Source organism: Ranitomeya variabilis, chromosome 1, assembly GCF_051348905.1.
Source record: "Ranitomeya variabilis isolate aRanVar5 chromosome 1, aRanVar5.hap1, whole genome shotgun sequence".
In the NCBI taxonomy this organism is placed as follows: Eukaryota; Metazoa; Chordata; class Amphibia; order Anura; family Dendrobatidae; genus Ranitomeya; species Ranitomeya variabilis.
Genome location: NC_135232.1, coordinates 259,624,206 through 259,646,150, shown reverse-complemented (window position 1 = coordinate 259,646,150; position 21,945 = coordinate 259,624,206). Strand labels below are relative to the sequence as shown.

Below are 21,945 nucleotides of genomic sequence, written 5' to 3'. Positions count from 1 at the left end.
ACCTCTGCACCACAGCATCCACTCCAGGACAATCCGAAGATTCCACCTGACCAGAAGAAAATCGAGGATGAAACCCCGAATTACAGAAAAAGGGAGACACCAAGGTGGCAGAGCTGGCCCGATTATTGAGGGCAAACTCCGCTAAAGGCAAAAAAGCAACCCAATCATCCTGATCTGCAGACACAAAACACCTCAAATATGTCTCCAAGGTCTGATTCGTCCGCTCGGTCTGGCCATTAGTCTGAGGATGGAAAGCAGACGAGAAAGACAAATCTATGCCCATCCTAGCACAGAATGCTCGCCAAAATCTAGACACGAATTGGGTACCTCTGTCAGAAACGATATTCTCCGGAATACCATGCAAACGGACCACATTTTGAAAAAACAGAGGAACCAACTCGGAAGAAGAAGGTAACTTAGGCAGGGGAACCAAATGGACCATCTTAGAGAAACGATCACACACCACCCAAATGACAGACATCTTCTGAGAAACAGGAAGATCCGAAATAAAATCCATCGAGATGTGCGTCCAGGGCCTCTTCGGGATAGGCAAGGGCAACAACAATCCACTAGCCCGAGAACAACAAGGCTTGGCCCGAGCACAAACGTCACAAGACTGCACGAAGCCCCGCACATCTCGAGACAGGGAAGGCCACCAGAAGGACCTTGCCACCAAATCCCTAGTACCAAAGATTCCAGGATGACCTGCCAACGCAGAAGAATGAACCTCAGAAATGACTTTACTGGTCCAATCATCAGGAACAAACAGTCTACCAGGTGGGCAACGATCAGGTCTATCCGCCTGAAACTCCTGCAAGGCCCGCCGCAGGTCTGGAGAAACGGCAGACAATATCACTCCATCCTTAAGGATACCTGTAGGTTCAGAATCACCAGGGGAGTCAGGCTCAAAACTCCTAGAAAGGGCATCCGCCTTAACATTCTTAGAACCCGGCAGGTAGGACACCACAAAATTAAACCGAGAGAAAAACAACGACCAGCGCGCCTGTCTAGGATTCAGGCGTCTGGCGGACTCAAGATAAATTAGATTTTTGTGGTCAGTCAATACCACCACCTGATGTCTAGCCCCCTCAAGCCAATGACGCCACTCCTCAAAAGCCCACTTCATGGCCAAAAGCTCCCGATTCCCAACATCATAATTCCGCTCGGCGGGCGAAAATTTACGCGAGAAAAAAGCACAAGGTCTCATCACGGAGCAATCGGAACTTCTCTGCGACAAAACCGCCCCAGCTCCGATTTCAGAAGCGTCGACCTCAACCTGGAAAGGAAGAGCAACATCAGGCTGACGCAACACAGGGGCGGAAGAAAAGCGGCGCTTAAGCTCCCGAAAGGCCTCCACAGCAGCAGGGGACCAATCAGCAACATCAGCACCCTTCTTAGTCAAATCAGTCAATGGTTTAACAACATCAGAAAAACCAGCAATAAATCGACGATAAAAGTTAGCAAAGCCCAAAAATTTCTGAAGACTCTTAAGAGAAGAGGGTTGCGTCCAATCACAAATAGCCTGAACCTTGACAGGATCCATCTCGATGGAAGAGGGGGAAAAAATATATCCCAAAAAGGAAATCTTTTGAACCCCAAAAACGCACTTAGAACCCTTCACACACAAGGAATTAGACCGCAAAACCTGAAAAACCCTCCTGACCTGCTGGACATGAGAGTCCCAGTCATCCGAAAAAATCAAAATATCATCCAGATACACAATCATAAATTTATCCAAATAATCACGGAAAATGTCATGCATAAAGGACTGAAAGACCGAAGGTGCATTAGAAAGACCAAAAGGCATCACCAAATACTCAAAGTGGCCCTCGGGCGTATTAAATGCGGTTTTCCACTCATCCCCCTGCTTAATTCGCACCAAATTATACGCCCCACGGAGATCTATCTTAGAGAACCACTTGGCCCCCTTTATGCGAGCAAACAAATCAGTCAGCAGTGGCAACGGATATTGATATTTAACCGTGATTTTATTCAAAAGCCGATAATCAATACACGGCCTCAAAGAGCCATCTTTCTTAGCCACAAAGAAAAAACCGGCTCCTAAGGGAGATGACGAAGGACGAATATGTCCCTTTTCCAAGGACTCCTTTATATATTCTCGCATAGCAACATGTTCAGGCACAGACAGATTAAATAAACGACCCTTAGGGTATTTACTACCCGGAATCAAATCTATGGCACAATCGCACTCCCGGTGCGGAGGTAATGAACCAAGCTTAGGTTCTTCAAAAACGTCACGATATTCAGTCAAGAATTCAGGAATCTCAGAGGGAATAGATGATGAAATGGAAACCACAGGTACGTCCCCATGCGTCCCCTTACATCCCCAGCTTAACACAGACATAGCTTTCCAGTCAAGGACTGGGTTATGAGATTGCAGCCATGGCAATCCAAGCACCAACACATCATGTAGGTTATACAGCACAAGAAAGCGAATAATCTCCTGATGATCCGGATTAATCCGCATAGTTACTTGTGTCCAGTATTGTGGTTTATTGCTAGCCAATGGGGTGGAGTCAATCCCCTTCAGGGGTATAGGAGTTTCAAGAGGCTCCAAATCATACCCTGTTGTGAATTTGCTTTTTGCTCCCTCTAGTGGTTACTAGTTTTTTGACTCTGGTTTTTCTGTCATTCCTTTTATCCGCACCTGGGTCGTTAGTTAGGGGTGTTGCTATATAAGCTCCCTGGACCTTCAGTTCAATGCCTGGCAACGTAGTTATCAGAGCTAGTCTGCTGTGCTCTTGTCTACTGATCCTGGTTCCAGTTATATCAGCTAAGTCTGCCTTTTGCTTTTTGCTATTTGTTTTGGTTTTGTATTTTTGTCCAGCTTGTTCCAAATCTATATCCTGACCTTTGCTGGAAGCTCTAGGGGGCTGGTGTTCTCCCCCCGGACCGTTAGACGGTTCGGGGGTTCTTGAATTTCCAGTGTGGATTTTGATAGGGTTTTTGTTGACCATATAAGTTACCTTTCTTTATTCTGCTATCAGTAAGCGGCCTCTCTGTGCTAAACCTGGTTCATTTCTGTGTTTGTCATTTCCTCTTACCTCACCGTCATTATTTGTGGGGGGCTTCTATCCAGCTTTGGGGTCCCCTTTTCTGGAGGCAAGAAAGGTCTTTGTTTTCCTCTACTAGGGGTAGCTAGATTCTCCGGCTGGCGCGTGTCATCTAGAATCAACGTAGGAATGATCCCCGGCTACTTCTAGTGTTGGCGTTAGGAGTAGATATATGGTCAACCCAGTTACCACTGCCCTATGAGCTGGATTTTTGTATTCTGCAGACTTCCACGTTCCTCTGAGACCCTCGCCATTGGGGTCATAACAGTTTGCCAGGCCGGTATTAAATGTTTAATGCATTGCAGAAGAGGGATTATAAGAAAGAAGATTCTGAGTTTTTTTTTTTCTCCTTCCCCTTTACCTCAGAGTGGCTATGCTTGCTGCAGACATGAATGTCCAGACCTTGATTACAAGTGTGGACCAGCTGGCTACTCGTGTGCAGGGCATACAAGACTATGTTATCAGAAATCCTAGGTCAGAACCTAAAATACCGATTCCTGAACTGTTTTCCGGAGACAGGTTTAAGTTTAGGAATTTCGTGAATAATTGTAAATTGTTTTTGTCCCTGAGACCCTGTTCATCAGGAGATTCTGCTCAGCAAGTAAAAATTGTTATTTCGTTCTTACGGGGCGACCCTCAGGATTGGGCTTTTTCGCTGGCGCCAGGAGATCCGGCATTGGCTGATCTTGATGCGTTTTTTCTGGCGCTCGGTTTACTTTATGAGGAACCCAATCTTGAGATTCAGGCAGAAAAGGCCTTGCTGTCTATGTCTCAGGGGCAGGACGAGGCTGAAGTGTATTGCCAAAAATTTCGGAAATGGTCCGTGCTGACACATTGGAACGAGTGTGCACTGGCCGCTAATTTTAGAAATGGCCTTTCTGAAGCCATTAAGAATGTTATGGTGGGTTTTCCCATTCCCACAGGTCTGAATGATACTATGGCACTGGCTATTCAAATTGACCGGCGGTTGCGGGAGCGCAAAACCGCAAATTCCCTCATGGTGTTGTCTGAACAGACACCTAATTCGGTGCAATGTGATAGAAAAACCGCAAATTCCCTCATGGTGTTGTCTGAACAGACACCTGATTTAATGCAATGTGATAGAATCCTGACTAGAAATGAGCGGAAAATTCATAGACGCCGGAATGGCTTGTGCTACTACTGTGGTGATTCTACACATGTTATCTCAGCATGCTCTAAACGTATAGCTAAGGTTGTTAGTCCTGTCACCGTTGGTAATTTGCAACCTAAATTTATTCTGTCTGTAACTTTGATTTGCTCACTGTCATCTTATCCTGTCATGGCGTTTGTAGATTCAGGTGCTGCCCTGAGTCTCATGGATCTCTCATTTGCTAAGCGCTGTGGATTTACTCTTGAACCATTAGAAAATCCTATTCCTCTTAGGGGTATTGATGCTACACCATTGGCAGCAAATAAACCGCAGTATTGGACTCAGGTTACCATGTGCATGACTCCTGAACACCGCGAGGTGATACGTTTCCTGGTTTTACATAAAATGCATGATTTGGTCGTTTTAGGGCTGCCATGGTTACAGACCCATAATCCAGTCCTGGACTGGAAGGCTATGTCAGTCTCAAGTTGGGGCTGTCGTGGTATTCATGAGGATTCCCTGCCTGTGTCTATTGCTTCTTCTACGCCTTCGGAAGTTCCGGAGTATTTGTCTGATTATCAGGATGTCTTCAGTGAGTCTGAGTCCAGTGCACTGCCTCCTCATAGGGACTGTGACTGTGCTATAGATTTGATCCCAGGCAGTAAATTTCCTAAGGGAAGACTGTTTAATCTGTCGGTACCTGAACATACCGCTATGCGTTCATATATCAAGGAGTCTCTGGAAAAAGGACATATTCGTCCGTCTTCTTCCCCTCTTGGTGCGGGATTCTTTTTTGTGGCAAAAAAGGACGGATCTTTGAGACCTTGTATTGATTATCGGCTTTTAAATAAGATCACTGTCAAATTTCAGTATCCTTTACCGCTGTTGTCTGACTTGTTTGCCCGGATTAAGGGTGCCAAGTGGTTCACCAAGATAGACCTTCGTGGTGCGTACAACCTTGTGCGCATTAAGCAAGGTGATGAATGGAAAACCGCATTCAATACGCCCGAAGGTCATTTTGAGTACTTGGTGATGCCTTTTGGGCTCTCCAATGCGCCTTCAGTTTTTCAGTCCTTTATGCATGACATTTTCCGGAAGTATCTGGATAAATTTTTGATTGTTTATCTGGATGATATTTTGGTTTTTTCTGATAATTGGGATTCGCATGTGGAGCAGGTCAGGTTGGTCTTTAAAATTTTGCGTGAAAATTCTTTGTTTGTCAAGGGCTCAAAGTGTCTCTTTGGTGTACAGAAGGTTCCCTTTTTGGGGTTCATTTTTTCCCCTTCTGCTGTGGAGATGGACCCAGTCAAGGTCCGAGCTATTCTTGATTGGACTCAGCCCTCGTCAGTTAAGAGTCTTCAGAAGTTCTTGGGCTTCGCTAACTTCTACTGTCGTTTTATCGCTAATTTTTCTAGCATTGTGAAACCTTTGACGGATATGACCAAGAAGGGCTCCGATGTAGCTAACTGGGCTCCTGCTGCCGTGGAGGCTTTCCAGGAGTTGAAACGCCGGTTTACTTCGGCGCCTGTTTTGTGCCAGCCTGACGTCTCACTTCCCTTTCAGGTTGAGGTGGATGCTTCGGAGATTGGGGCAGGGGCCGTTTTGTCGCAGAGAGGCCCTGGTTGCTCTGTTATGAAGCCTTGTGCCTTTTTCTCTAGGAAGTTTTCGCCTGCCGAGCGAAATTATGATGTGGGCAATCGGGAGTTGTTGGCCATGAAATGGGCATTTGAGGAGTGGCGTCATTGGCTCGAGGGTGCTAAGCATCGTGTGGTGGTCTTGACTGATCACAAAAATCTGATGTATCTCGAGTCTGCTAAACGCCTTAATCCGAGACAGGCCCGCTGGTCATTGTTTTTCTCCCGCTTTGATTTTGTTGTCTCGTATTTACCAGGTTCAAAGAATGTGAAGGCCGATGCTCTTTCTAGGAGCTTTGTGCCTGATGCTCCTGGAGTCGCTGATCCTGTTGGTATTCTTAAAGATGGAGTTATCTTGTCAGCTATTTCTCCGGATCTGCGACGTGTGTTGCAGAGATTTCAGGCTGAAAGGCCTGAGTCTTGTCCACCTGACAGACTGTTTGTCCCGGATAAGTGGACCAGCAGAGTCATTTCCGAGGTTCATTCCTCGGTGTTGGCAGGTCACCCGGGAATTTTTGGCACCAGAGATCTGGTGGCCAGGTCCTTTTGGTGGCCTTCCTTGTCAAGGGATGTGCGGTCATTTGTGCAGTCCTGTGGGACTTGTGCTCGAGCTAAGCCTTGCTGTTCTCGTGCCAGCGGTTTGCTCTTGCCCTTGCCTGTCCCGAAGAGACCTTGGACACATATCTCCATGGATTTCATTTCTGATCTTCCGCTATCTCAGGGCATGTCCGTTATCTGGGTGATATGTGATCGCTTCTCCAAGATGGTCCATTTGGTTCCTTTGCCTAAGCTGCCTTCCTCTTCCGATCTGGTTCCTGTGTTTTTCCAGAACGTGGTTCGTTTGCACGGCATCCCTGAGAATATTGTGTCAGACAGAGGATCCCAGTTCGTTTCCAGGTTCTGGCGATCCTTTTGTAGTAGGATGGGCATTGATTTGTCGTTTTCGTCTGCTTTCCATCCTCAGACTAATGGACAGACGGAGCGAACCAATCAGACTTTGGAGGCTTATTTGAGGTGTTTTGTCTCTGCTGATCAGGACGATTGGGTAACATTCTTGCCGTTGGCTGAGTTTGACCTTAATAATCGGGCTAGTTCCGCCACCTTGGTTTCGCCTTTTTTCTGCAACTCTGGTTTCCATCCTCGCTTTTCTTCGGGTCATGTGGAGCCTTCTGACTGTCCTGGGGTGGATTCTGTGGTGGATAGGTTGCAGCAGATCTGGAATCATGTGGTGGACAACTTGAAGTTGTCACAGGAGAAGGCTCAGCGCTTTGCCAACCGTCGCCGCGGTGTGGGTCCCCGACTACGCGTTGGGGATTTGGTGTGGCTTTCTTCCCGCTTTGTTCCTATGAAGGTCTCCTCTCCCAAATTTAAACCTCGTTTTATTGGGCCTTACAAGATATTGGAAATCCTTAATCCTGTATCTTTTCGTCTGGATCTTCCTGTGTCGTTTGCTATTCACAATGTATTTCATAGGTCCTTGTTGCGGCGGTACATTGTGCCTGTAGTTCCTTCTGCTGAGCCTCCTGCTCCGGTGTTGGTTGAGGGCGAGTTGGAGTACGTGGTGGAGAAGATCTTGGATTCTCGCCTCTCCAGGCGGAGGCTTCAGTACCTGGTCAAGTGGAAGGGCTATGGTCAGGAGGATAATTCCTGGGTGGTCGCCTCTGATGTTCATGCGGCCGATTTAGTTCGTGCCTTTCATGCCGCTCATCCTGATCGCCCTGGTGGTCGTGGTGAGGGTTCGGTGACCCCTCACTAAGGGGGGGGTACTGTTGTGAATTTGCTTTTTGCTCCCTCTAGTGGTTACTAGTTTTTTGACTCTGGTTTTTCTGTCATTCCTTTTATCCGCACCTGGGTCGTTAGTTAGGGGTGTTGCTATATAAGCTCCCTGGACCTTCAGTTCAATGCCTGGCAACGTAGTTATCAGAGCTAGTCTGCTGTGCTCTTGTCTACTGATCCTGGTTCCAGTTATATCAGCTAAGTCTGCCTTTTGCTTTTTGCTATTTGTTTTGGTTTTGTATTTTTGTCCAGCTTGTTCCAAATCTATATCCTGACCTTTGCTGGAAGCTCTAGGGGGCTGGTGTTCTCCCCCCGGACCGTTAGACGGTTCGGGGGTTCTTGAATTTCCAGTGTGGATTTTGATAGGGTTTTTGTTGACCATATAAGTTACCTTTCTTTATTCTGCTATCAGTAAGCGGCCTCTCTGTGCTAAACCTGGTTCATTTCTGTGTTTGTCATTTCCTCTTACCTCACCGTCATTATTTGTGGGGGGCTTCTATCCAGCTTTGGGGTCCCCTTCTCTGGAGGCAAGAAAGGTCTTTGTTTTCCTCTACTAGGGGTAGCTAGATTCTCCGGCTGGCGCGTGTCATCTAGAATCAACGTAGGAATGATCCCCGGCTACTTCTAGTGTTGGCGTTAGGAGTAGATATATGGTCAACCCAGTTACCACTGCCCTATGAGCTGGATTTTTGTATTCTGCAGACTTCCACGTTCCTCTGAGACCCTCGCCATTGGGGTCATAACATACCCACAGCGTTTGGCAAAGGACCAATCCATAAGACTCAAAGCGGCGCCAGAGTCGACATAGGCATCCGCGGTAATAGATGATAAAGAACAAATCAGGGTCACAGATAGAATAAACTTAGACTGTAAAGTGCCAATTGAAACAGACTTATCAAGCTTCTTAGTACGCTTAGAGCATGCTGATATAACATGAGTTGAATCACCGCAATAGAAGCACAACCCATTTTTCCGTCTAAAATTCTGCCGTTCACTTCTGGACAGAATTCTATCACATTGCATATTCTCTGGCGTCTTCTCAGTAGACACCGCCAAATGGTGCACAGGTTTGCGCTCCCGCAGACGCCTATCGATCTGGATAGCCATTGTCATGGACTCATTCAGACCCGCAGGCACAGGGAACCCCACCATAACATCCTTAATGGCGTCAGAGAGACCCTCTCTGAAATTCGCCGCCAGGGCGCACTCATTCCACTGAGTAAGCACAGCCCATTTACGAAATTTCTGGCAGTATATTTCAGCTTCGTCTTGCCCCTGAGATAGGGACATCAAGGCCTTTTCCGCCTGAAGTTCTAACTGGGGTTCCTCATAAAGCAACCCCAAGGCCAGAAAAAACGCATCCACATTGAGCAACGCAGGATCCCCTGGAGCCAATGCAAAAGCCCAATCCTGAGGGTCGCCCCGGAGCAAGGAAATCACAATCCTGACCTGCTGAGCAGGATCTCCAGCAGAGCGAGATTTCAGGGACAAAAACAACTTGCAATTATTTTTGAAATTTTGAAAGCAAGATCTATTCCCCGAGAAAAATTCAGGCAAAGGAATTCTAGGTTCAGATATAGGAACCTGAACAACAAAATCTTGTAAATTTTGAACTTTCGTGGTGAGATTATTCAAACCTGCAGCTAAACTCTGAAAATCCATTTTAAACAGGTGAACACAGAGCCATTCCAGGATTAGAAGGAGAGTGAGAGAGGAAGGCTGCAATATAGGCAGACTTGCAAGAGATTCAATTACAAGCACACTCAGAACTGAAGGGAAGAAAAAAAAAAAAAAAAATCTTCAGCAGACTCCTCTTTTCTCTCCTTTCCCTGTCAATTAATTTAACCCTTTTTGGTCCCGTCAAACTGTTATGGTTCTCAATGGCAAGAGAACATAGCCCAGCAAACATAAGAACTAGCTCTTGGAAGGATGGAAACTAAACTGACCATGAACTAAACCTGCCGCACAACTAACAGTAGCCGGGTAGCGTTGCCTGCGTTTTATCCCTAGACGCCCAGCGCCGGCCGGAGGACTAACTAATCCTGGCAGAGGAAAATATAGTCCTGGCTCACCTCTAGAGAAATTTCCCTGAAAGGCAGACAGAGGCCCCCACATATATTGGCGGTGATTTTAGATGAAATGACAAACGTAGTATGAAAATAGGTTTAGCAAAATTGAGGTCCGCTTACTAGATAGCAGGAAGACAGAAAGGACACTTTCATGGTCAGCTGAAAACCCTATCAAAACACCATCCTGAAATTACTTTAAGACTCTAGTATTAACTCATAACATCAGAGTGGCAATTTCAGATCACAAGAGCTTTCCAGACACAGAAACGAAACTACAGCTGTGAACTGGAACAAAATGCAAAAACAAACAAGGACTAAAGTCCAACTTAGCTGGAAGTTGTCTAGCAGCAGGAACATGCACAGAAAGGCTTCTGATTACAATGTTGACCGGCATGGAAGTGACAGAGGAGCAAGGCTAAATAGCGACTCCCACATCCTGATGGGAACAGGTGAACAGAGGGGATGATGCACACCAGTTCAATTCCACCAGTGGCCACCGGGGGAGCCCAAAATCCAATTTCACAACAGGAAGCCCACCATCACATTCTTAATGGTATCAGAAAGGCCATTTCTGAAATTTGCGGCCAGAGCGCACTCATTCCACTGAGTAAGCACGGACCATTTCCGAAATTTTTGGCAATACACTTCAGCTTCATCCTGGCCCTGAGAGATAGCCAGCAAAGCTTTCTCTGCCTGAATTTCAAGATTGGGCTCTTCATAAAGCAATCCGAGCGCCAGAAAAAACGCATCAATATTTGCCAATGCCGGATCTCCTGGCGCCAGTGAGAAAGCCCAATCCTGAGGGTCGCCCCGCAAGAAGGAGATAACAATTTTAACTTGCTGAGCTGAGTCTCCAGACGAACGAGGTCTCAAAGATAGAAACAATTTACAATTATTCCTAAAATTCCTAAATTTAAATCGATCTCCAGAGAACAGCTCAGGAATAGGTATCTTAGGCTCTGACATAGGACTGCTAATAACAAAATCCTGAATGCCCTGCACACGTGCAGCAAGCTGATCCACACTAGTAATCAGAGTCTGAACATTCATGTCTGCAGCAGAGCTTCAAGCCACTCAAAGATAAAGGGGAGGAAGAAAAAAAAAAAAAACTCAGAATTTCTTTTCTTTTAATGCCACTTCTGCAATGCATTAACTATTCACTCGGCCTGGCATTCTGTTATGATCCCAATGGTAGAGGATCTCAGGGTTTTCAGCAAAGTCTGCAAACATAAAAAACCAGCTCATAGGGAGGTGGTAACTGAGCTGACCGCATAACTGATCCTAACCCACAACTAATAGCAGCCGGGGAACGTACCTACGTTGGTTCTAGACGTCTCGCGCCAGCCGGAGAACTAACTAACCCTTTCAGAGAAAATCAGACCTCACTTGCCTCAAGAGAAACGTACCCCAAAGTAAAGATACGCCCCCAACAAATAATAACGGTGAGGTAAGAAGAAAGGACAAACGTAAGTATGAACTAGATTCAGCAAAGAGAGGCCCACTATATAATAGCAGAAATATAGAAAGCGGACTTATGCGGTCAGCGAAAAACCCTACAAAAATATCCACGTTGAATATCCAAGAACCCCCGCACCGACTAACGGTGTGGGGGGAGAATATCAGCCCCCTTAGAGCTTCCAGCAAAATCAGGAATCACATTATGAACAAGCTGGACAAAAAACAAAACAATACAAATGAACAAAAATAAGGAAGCAGGACTTAGCTTATCTTGAAAAAATCAGGACCAGTAGACAGGAGCAACCAGACAAGGACTGATTACATTAATGCCAGGCAATGGACTAAGAATCCAGGAAGTTTAAATAGGAACACCCAGGGTCTAACGAACCAGGTGACTACCAACCTGGGGAAAGACAATCCAAGGCCATACCGCTAGTGACCACAAGAGGGAGCCAAAAAGTATAGTTCACAACAGTAGCCCCTTCCTCTGATCTCACCTTTGGGAGAAGGGTTCTGCAGGATGTGGTCCCTCCCTAAAATCTAATTCTATCAGTGGTGCTGTCAGGGGGGAAAGAAGAAAGACATAGTTACTTACCGGTAACTGAATTTGTCAGAGTTCAGGACAGCACCCTTATATTCCATCCTGTCACATGTGGTTAGCGCGCTTTTGTTATTTATGTGTAGGTCACAGGGTGTTTCCTTAAAAGCATTATAGTTAGGATGTTCAGTTGTTGTAATAACCTGGAGGTCTTCTCGTGCTCTGAAAACCAACTGATGCGAGGGCGAGGTACTGCCCTTTTTATCTGTAGGTTTCCTGTCCTTGAAGGGCGAATGCCCTATCTCTGTGGTGCTGTCATGGGCTCTGAGAAATCCTGTTACTGGTAAGTAACTACGTCCCTTTTTTTTTTTTCATCTGTCCACAGAACATTTTCCCAGAAGGATTGTGGTTTGTCAAGGTACTCTTTGGCAAAGATCAGTTGTTTCTTTTTTTTTTATTTTTTTTTTTGTCTTTTTTTCAGTAATGGTTTCTTCCTTGGCCTTCACCCATAAAGTTCTACTTGGTTTAGTGTGTGGTAATTGTTGAAATCATGACCTCAGACTGTTCCAGGTTGGCTTTCAGGTCTCTGGATGTTTGATGTGGTGTTTTTTTTTTTTCACCATTCGCACCAACCTTCGAAGACATCTCTTGTCAATTTTCCCCTTTCCCTCACGTCCAGGAAGGTTCACACAGGTGATTCTCATTTCTAATTTATCACAGGCGAGTCAAAATTTGGCTTACAAATACTGATGTGAAATGCTGAACGTGGTCTTAAAGTACACCAACCTCATTAGATCTAAGAGATATATTTAATAATTCATGACTTTTGTATTGTGAGATCTGGTGACAGATTCATTTTAAAACGTAATTTGCATTCACTGTTTTTATTGACTACATTATTTAGAAGTTTGCAGCTGTTGCATGTGTCCACCATTAAAGATAAAATATGTTACGGTATATCTTTTCCATGTCCAGGTTTGATTGTTGATGAAGTAGTAAAAGAAAGAGACCCTTCTGTAATACTGGAGCTGGGCACATATTGTGGATATTCTGCTACACGGATATCTCGCTTGCTGCGGCCTGAAGCACGCCTGTTTACCATAGAGCTGAACCCAGTTCATGCAGCGGTAGCAAAGCAGATGGTAGAATTTGCTGGATTACAGGATAAGGTAGATATGATGGGTGGTATGAAGCGTCTTTGTGCTGCTTTGATTTTCTTGCACTATCTCTTAATCTTGAAGGAAACCAGTTGTTTCATCTGAGACCAATAGTAATGGCCATGTGGTTTTACAGACGAAACTGCTGTTTCTCTGCAAGATAAGTGATTGTCTGTCTACAAAATCATTTGTTTCATTGGAATTTATGGTACTCTGATTTTTCCTTCTTTCAGTATTCATTCCAAGTTTGGAGGGAATGATTGTCAGAACTCCTAGTGTGTTTTTTGTTTTTTTGTCCAGGTGAAGGTCCTTGAAGGCGCAACAGGAGCAATCATCCCCCAACTGAAGGAGAAATATAATGTGGATACAGTGGACTTTGTGTTTCTAGATCACGCAAAAGAGCAATACACACCTGACACCAAATTGCTGGAAGTAAGTTTCTGAACAGTAACAGCCACATTTTCAAAAATCGTCCAGATGTGCACTAGTTAGTACTAAGGCACAATTGTATCACAATCATTTTATTGAAATCGATATGATTCAGTAATTGTTTACCTACATACCATCCTATTACGTAATGACAAACCTTAAATTTTACTGACCTCATTTATATAACTATCAATATGAATGCTTGTTGTTCTACACATTACACTGCTTCTTATATAAATCCTACAACAGAGCTACGGAGTATACAACACCCACCAGAATATAGATGTAAAAAAGATAACAAATTTTATTGAAAGTAACGTATACAACATTCCCCCCGAGGAAGCTCATGCCAAACCCGCGTCGGGGCCACCGGACACACACTGGCACCAACGTATATTTGGGTAAGACTGACAGAACAGTTTGATACTTGTATAACTATGTTTGACTTATGATTGAAGATGCATGATGATAGTGGGCACAATTGTTACTCTAGAGCACTTTGCACTTTATAATTACAATTGTTGGTTACTTATTGAGCAACATGTCCCCATTAGACATCAGCATGTGTCATGTCTGAGCCCTAGGTGCTATTTTCAGTGTGGCTGGTCCGCCATACATGTGCTAAAACGTGTACCTTGTCTGTTTATATATGTTGTTACTGTTGTATACGTTACTTTCAATAAAATTTGTTATCTTTTTTACATCTATATTCTGGTGGGTGTTGTATACTCCGTAGCTCTCTTGTAGGATGTAGTGGAGTTTGCCCTGTTATATCTCATGTCCATTGTAGGGTGTTCCCCTTTTTGAAATCTGATATGCATCAGTGGTATCTGTATTTACTGCTTCTTATATAGTCTCATTCACACAAGTGTAATTCATGTCTGTATTAGTTCCGGTGGTAATTCAAGGTAATGAGCCTTTTCGTATAGTCTTATTGGCATTGAATTCACCCTTTTGGAAGTCATATTGTTAAAACTTGATTTTTGCGGAATTATTTATATTCCAGTTAGTATATATTTCTTTATTCCTGGATCACCTTCCATTTATGATTTGGAGCAAATTGACCAGTAGCTGTCATGAGTTTAAGGGTACCGTCACACATTGAAATTTTCATCGCTGCGACGGCACGATTCGTGACGTCGCAGCGTCGTATAATCATCGCTCCAGCGTCGTAGACTGCGGTCACACGTTGCAATCACGGCGCTGGAGCGATGCCGAAGTCCCCGGGTAACCAGGGTAAACATCGGGTAACTAAGCGCAGGGCCGCGCTTAGTAACCCGATGTTTACCCTGGTTACCAGCGTAAACGTAAAAAAACAAACAGTACATGCTCACCCGTCGGTGTCCTTCAGGTCCCTTGCCGTCTGCTTCCTGCTCTGAGTGCAGCCGTACAGTGAGAGCAGAGCGCAGCACCGCTGTGATCTGCTCTCACTTTCCGGCCGGCACTCAGAGCAGGAAGCAGACGGCAAGGGACCTGAAGGACACCGACGGGTGAGTATGTACGGTTTGTTTTTTTACGTTTACGCTTGTAACCAGGGTAAACATCGGGTTACTAAGCGCGGCCCTGCGCTTAGTTACCCGATGTTTACCCTGGTTACAAGCGAACACATCGCTGGATCGCTGTAACACACAACGATCCAGCGATGTCAGCGGGTGATCAAGCGACGAAAGAAAGTTCCAAACGATCTGCTACGACGTACGATTCTCAGCAGGGTGTCTGATCGCAGTAGCGTGTCAGACACAGCGATATCGTAACGATATCGCTAGAACGTCACGAATCGTAACGTCGTAGCGATGGAAATTTCAATGTGTGACGGTACCCTTAGTTACATTTTAAGAGAGTATATCAGTAGGATCAACCCTCCTTCTATATAGGTACACAGGACATAGGAAGCTGAATAAAATATTTGCGATCCGATGTCTTATTTTAGAGAAGTCCACATTTTCAACATGTGCAAATGAGCTGTTCAGGACTACGGGCCGGACACTGATCTGCATGAGCTTATTTGAAATGAAAGGGGGCGTTACCAGTGTGAGACATTTTACGACTGACCGTCTGCTCTTATGCTGACACACAGCTCTACAGTGAGGTCAGGTTGTACTGTACTAACACATTTATATAGCAGTTGCGTTTCAAAGTACTTCAGCTCCCATTTCATAGGCAGCCAGTGTGGAGGAAGGGTGGTATAGCAGAGCTGACATCACTGCAGATGTGCTTGTAATGAAAAAAGGTTCAACTCTGCTGTACTGTGCTGGTTATAATCGGGCACAGCTCTGCAGTTGAGTTAGCAGCTTGAACAGGACAAGTGTCGCTGCAATTTGTGTAACGAGACAAAGTTCACTTCTGTTGTACTGTTAGCTCTGATCTCACTACAGAGCTGTGTGTGATTGAGTAGAGATGAGCGAATATGTTCGGGTCCATCTTTGTTCGGTAAGCTATAGCGCTTACCGAATAAGCTGCAGAGGGATCCCTCCTCCTGATCAGCTGTCTGGTGCCGCAGCTGCATGTGTTGTGGCGGTTTCACTGTCCTAACACATGCAAGGAGAGCCCAAGAAACAGGCTGTCCATGCATGTGTTGTGACAGTGAAACAGCCGTGACACATGCAGTTGCGGCGCTGGTCAGCTGATAGCAGAGCTATCCAGGTAGCTGGGTTCCCTCTGCAGATTATTCGGTAAGCACTGTAGCTTGCCGAATAAGGAGGGACCCGAAAATATTCGCTCATCTCTAATTATGAGAGCAAAATGTGTGCCTGCTATTAAAATCCTTTCTCTGTCTTCTTACATGATATACATGCACACTGCATGTGCAGTGCACCCTCCCAGATCTACCAGCCGGGAACAGCAGATATTTTTCCTATTGGTTTCTTTTGATCATTGTGGTGGGGATTATCACAGTGATCAAATTCCAATAATTATGTTGTCATCCCCTTAGACAGATTACTTTTTTTTTTATTTTAGAATTTTTATTTTTCCTATTTAAGATTTTTTCAAAAAGTTAATTTAAAAAATTACTATTTGACAAGCAGCGTTGAGTGCAAGTGCGCGCTACTCGAGTTTGCTCGGTTATGCACAAAGTATCGCTGGTGCTCGAGTGACATGGTCAAACCGCGTGTTTTGCAGCTGTTAGACAGCCAAAAAAATTAAAAAATGCGTGCATTGCCTGCCATACACAGGAACTCGAGCATGTCAGTCGAGCACCCGCGATACTTGGTGCATACCCGAGCACCTCATGCAAGCACTTGCACTCAATGCTAATGACAACATACTCAATATGGCGACATAATATCAAATTCTGTGCAGTACCTTTTGGGTTCAAAATCCTCACTATACCCCTGGATAAAATCCTTGAGTGGTGTAAATTCCAAAATGGGGTCAGTTGTTGCCGGTTTCTGCTGTTCGGGCACCTTAGGGGCCCTGTAAATGTGACATGTCACCTGCAATCTATTTCAGCCAATTTGTGTTACAAAATTCAAATATTGCTCCTTCCGTTCCGAGCCCTGCCATTTATCCAAATGGAACGTTTTGACTACATGTGGGGTACTGCCACGCTCATAAAGTGGGTAACAAACTGTGGGGTCCAAAAGTGAGAAAATTGGGACTTAAGCAAAAGTTTAGAGTTAAAAGTTGTTGCTTTTTTCATTCCAGTTTGCATTAACTTCTGTGTTGCAACTGAAGGGTTAAAAAAATTCCCGTCAACAGTTTCAAAGTATTTCAGGGGTAAGGTTTTTAAAATGGTATCACTTTTGGGGAGTTTTCAAAATATAGATCCCAAGTCAACTCTCCCAGTGGGTTATGGCACCTGCAAACCATAGCAGTGAAATCTGCACTTTAATATGGTGCTCCTTCCCTTCTGAGTTTTGCAATGTGCCTCAAAAGTAGTTCCCGACTACATGTAGGTTATTAGTGTACTCAGGAAAAAAAATGTAGCTCAGTTTCTCCTTAGACATCATAAAAGTTTAAATTTGGGGCTAAAACAACATTTTAGGAGGAAAAATTTAATTATTTCTTCATCGTGCAATAGTATGAATTTCCGTGAGGCATATGTGGTGTCAACATTCTCACTGCACCCCTAGATGAATTCATTGAGAAGTGTAATTTGTAAAATGATGTCATTTATTGGGAGTTCTGCAGTTTTGACACCTCATTGGCTCTGCTAATGTGACATGGCTCTCTCAAACCATTGTAGCAAAATCTGAACTCCTATATGACGCTTCTTCCATTCTGAGCTTTGCACTGTACCTCAAAAGTAGTTTTCGATCACATATAGGGTATTGGTGTTTTCAGGAAAAATTGTGCAATAAATTGCATGGTTCATTTTGCTCTGTTACCCTTGTGAAAATTAAAAATTTGTGGCAAAACCAACATTTTTGCAGGGAAAATTTTATTTTTTCACTTTTACAGTTCAACATTATAAACTTTCGGGAAGCACCTTTTGGGTGCAAGGTGCTCATCCCATATCTAGATACATTTCTTAAGGAGTCTAGTTTCCAATATGGGGTCACCTGTGTGGGTTTCCACTGCTTGGGTATATTCAGGGCTTTCCAAACGCGACATGCTGTCCGCTAATGATTCCAGCAAATTTTGTGTTCAAAAAGTCAAATTGCACTGCCTGACATGCCAAGCAAATTGAGATTTTGGTTTTGACTTTTATCCCAAGTCTCTCGTTAAAGAGTCAATACTGAATTTTAGGATTGCTACATCATGTAGGTGGCACTAGAGTTTTAGTCCTTTTCCTCTCTGAAGAGACAAGTTGGAAAAATTAGAAATTGCTGATCAACTTTGAACCCTTCTAACTTCCTAACAAAAAATTGTTTAAAAAATGATGCAGATGTAAACTAGACATTATGGGAAATGTTCTTTTATTAATTATTTTGTGTGGTATAACTATCAAATTTAAGGACGTAAAAATGTAAAGTTTGAAATTTTCAAAAATTTCCATTTTCTTTTTTCTTTTCAAATTTTCAATATTTTAATAAATATGCGCAAATCATATAGACAAAAATTTACCACTATAATGAAGTACGATATGTCATGAAAAAACAGACTCAGAATCACTGGGATTCGTTGAAGCGTTCCAGAGTTATTACCACATAAAGTGACACTGGTCAGATTTAAAAAAAATACCTGGCTTGGTCATTAAGATAAAAATTCTCGTCACTAAGGAGTTAAGCGTTAAAGCACCTGTCCAGCGTTGTTTTTTTTGTTTTTTCAGCGCTGGAGTGGCACTTTTAAATGTAAGCCCCCCCCAGGCATATACTCACCCTACGGCATCTTCACCGCTTTACTGCACTGCTGCGGTCCTGTGATGCCATCTTGTGAGTGCAGCTTCTGAATGGCAGCTTCGGAAGCTACGTCACAATTTCTTAATGCAAGTATGAGAGCTAGAACAAGGCTCTCATAGACTTGTATCAAAAAGTGACCTTCGCGCAGCTCTATGAAACACTCGAGCTACTCGGCAGGTCATTTTTCGCCGAAGACTGACAGAAGCGACAATGGAAAATGACGAAGGCAGCGGCGGATGAGTATGAGACAGTGGGCAGAGGAATTGCACTTAAGGCAGCACTGCAACGGTGCAATAAAAAAAAGCTGCTGGAGTGGGGATAGAACTTGTGAAATACAGAACACTCTGTAGTTGCATTTCACTTCTCTGCTACGTAATATTAAGCATTATTGTATAAATGTTAGGTCCAGGCACTACTTATTATGGCCATCTGAAATATATATTTTTTTCATGCTGTCTTTCTCCTTCTGTAGGAATGTCACTTGCTGAAAGAAGGCTCTGTATTGCTGGCTGATAATGTTGTCTATCCTGGAATTCCAGATTTCCTTGAGTATGTTAGAACTTGTGGCCGGTACGACTGCACCAATTATCCCTCTCATGTCCAGTACATGAATAAGGACGATGCACTGGAGAAGGCTGTTTTTAAAGGCTACTTGTGAATCAAGGATTGTGTTACTTGAAGATTATGCTATTGAGGTTTATTAATGTTAATCTTAGTGTAAGGCTATGTTGACGTATAAAATTCCATATTTCACTACGAAAAAAACTTACTTTATCTGCACTGTAATTGTATTGCATTTATTTTTATAAATCAGCAGTGAATAAAATTTATAAGACCAAAAAAACAGTTTCCTGTGTTAATAATGGCTATGTATTCTTTGAATCAGATTTTTATATGGTTGATCCCTAAGGGATGATATTTTTGGCAAACCCATAGACTTTAGTATCATACCAACTGGGGAAGAGACTAGACCAGTGTTTCCCAACTTCAGTCCTCAAGAGCCACCAACAGGTCACGTTTTCAGGATCTCCTTAGTATTACACAGGTGATGGAATTCTTGCCTGTCCAGGTGATGCAATTAATACTAAGGAAATCCTGAAAACGTGACCTGTTGGTGGCTTTTGAGGAGCGGAGATGGGGAACACTGGACTAGTGCATACTGCAGTTATTTTTACAAGGATATTTGTCCCATGTAAACAATAATTTAGACACCCCAATTGAATAACATTGGTCCTAGGTTTTTTTTTTTTTTTTCTCCCACAGACAGCACTCACACCGAAAATACAGTCGTCGTGCAAACGTAGGTTTAGGCAGAAATCTAAGATCACTCCCCCCCCCCCCCCCTGGATTTGATATTAAGTTTTTTGCTTGTTTTATTTTTGTCAGCGTGTCTATTCTTACCATGTATGAATCTGTTTTCTTAGGCTAGGTTCACATTGCGTTAGGGCAATCCGTTTAGCGCTAGCAGATTGCGCTAACGCGATGTATTTGTAGGGGTCGCGTTTAGAGGTCGCGTTAACGTCCCCGCTCTCGCAGATCCCCGATCTGCGAGAGCGGGGAACGGACCTCGGGCGCGCCGCGGACGCTGCAAGCAGCGTCCGAGGCGCGCCACAAAAGAACGGCACATCGCTAGCGCAAGCCAAAAAAGGCACGCGCTAGCGATGCACTTCAGGCAGAAACAACATTGCTGTCAATGGGTGCGCTAACGGACCCGTTGCACGGCGTTAATTGCGACATTTTCGCCGTGCAACGCTGTCCATTAGCGATCACCCAATAACGCAATGTGAACCTAGCCTTATGTTTGGGGAAAGAAAATGTAGGATTTCTAGATGTCTTCTAGCTACAAGTCAGAGAAAACTGGACAGCACACAAATGCAACCCCGATGACATCTGCATCAGATATAGAGCCATTTAATGAAATGGGAAAGTGCACAACACAAACCATTGTAGGACATGTGTCAGTTTTGTTTGTTTTGGGCTTTTTTTTGTTTGTTTTTTTAGGACATCTGTTTATAAAAAAAACCCAGACATGAAAATGGACCAAAACAGAAACGCCAAAAAAAGAGTGGAAATAAGCCTAACCATGTGATGTATGGCCGATTGCTCCTCACTGATTCAAACTCTATCCAGGTCAGTTGACCACCGGAAAAAAATCACAAGAAAAAAAATGAGAAAGGATTCATATGGTTATTTTGATTAAAAAAAAAAAATTCTAATCTTTATTTCACATGGATTAAAAAAAAGAAAACATGTTGTCCAGGCAATTAAGATATTGTCCATTCTGACGCGTTTCTGGCCGAAGCCCTTAGTCATAGAATGATATGGATCCTTTCTCCCTTTTTTTTTCTTGTAAAAATGGACCATTGACAATGGGTCTGCGTGCTTATACATAATGAAAAAAAAAAGATCACATGTCCGTAAAACACTGTGTTAATTAGAATTCATAATTAAAGGGTCATTCTGATGTTATAAAATGGGTGTAGAGGGAGCTAGAAAAAAACATGTTCATTGCAAACTTGCTTATTTTCTTGTTTACTGTTCATTGCCAATGGGACCAGACACCAGTGCCGTCTTGGAGCTGTGGCTGAAAATGCGCAGTTGCTAGGGAATTTACGCTGGGCCCGGTTGGGATCCTCGGATTGCCAGCTCCTGGCTACCTCTCACCTGCACATGTATTTGGATATATCTGCATCTGGCCAGGACCAATTTTTTTTTGTTTTGTTTTTTAAATAGCTGTAATTTCTAGTAAATTTTACAATTAGAAATAAGACAAAATAATCACAATTTAGCTTACAAATTAGAGGAGCAGAAAGAATGGAGTACAATTAGAATGCACTCTTGGAATAGAACAGAAAAAGACAAAGTCCAACAGCAGTTCTAAATGAGGCCAAGTTAAGATGACTCCATCCCCATACACCTATTACAATTCTTATAAAACCACAATACTAAATAAGACGAGACCTACATGAAGGGAAGGGTAGAAAAAACCTGTTCAAAAACCAACATGCTCCTAACAGTTTTGGGCCCTAAAATAGTCCTAGGGAGCCCAGACAATCTCAAATCTGTTTAACCCCTTCATGACCTTAGTATTTTCCGTTGTTCGCTTCCCTCCTTCCCAGAGCCATAACTTTTTTATTTTTCCGTCAATATGGCCATGTGAGGGCTTATTTTTTGCAAAACAAGTTGTACTTTTGAACGACATCATTGGTTTTAGCATGTCGTGTACTAGGAAACAGGAAAAAAATTCCAAGTGCGGTGAAATTGCAAAAAAAGTGCAATCCCACACTTGTTTTTGTTTGGCTTTTTTTGCTAGGTTCACTAAATGCAAAAACTGACCTGATATTATGATTCTCCAGGTCATTATGGGTTCATAGACACCTAACATGTCTAGGTTCTCTTTTATCTAGGTGGTGAAAA

General features: G+C 43.6%; 1 protein-coding gene across 1 annotated transcript in view; it reads left to right on the top strand.

The window, feature by feature from the left end:
* The window catches only part of LOC143813666 (catechol O-methyltransferase-like), a 51,307-nt gene extending 31,935 nt beyond the window's left edge, over positions 1–19,372 (top strand). Inside the window, exons 3-5 of the mRNA XM_077293401.1 lie at positions 12,636–12,829; positions 13,118–13,249; positions 19,001–19,372. Of these exons, the coding sequence (XP_077149516.1) occupies positions 12,636–12,829; positions 13,118–13,249; positions 19,001–19,186 (512 nt within the window). The 3' untranslated portion in view covers positions 19,187–19,372. The remainder of the gene's footprint in view (positions 1–12,635; positions 12,830–13,117; positions 13,250–19,000) is intronic.
* The last annotated feature ends 2,573 nt before the right edge of the window (positions 19,373–21,945 follow it).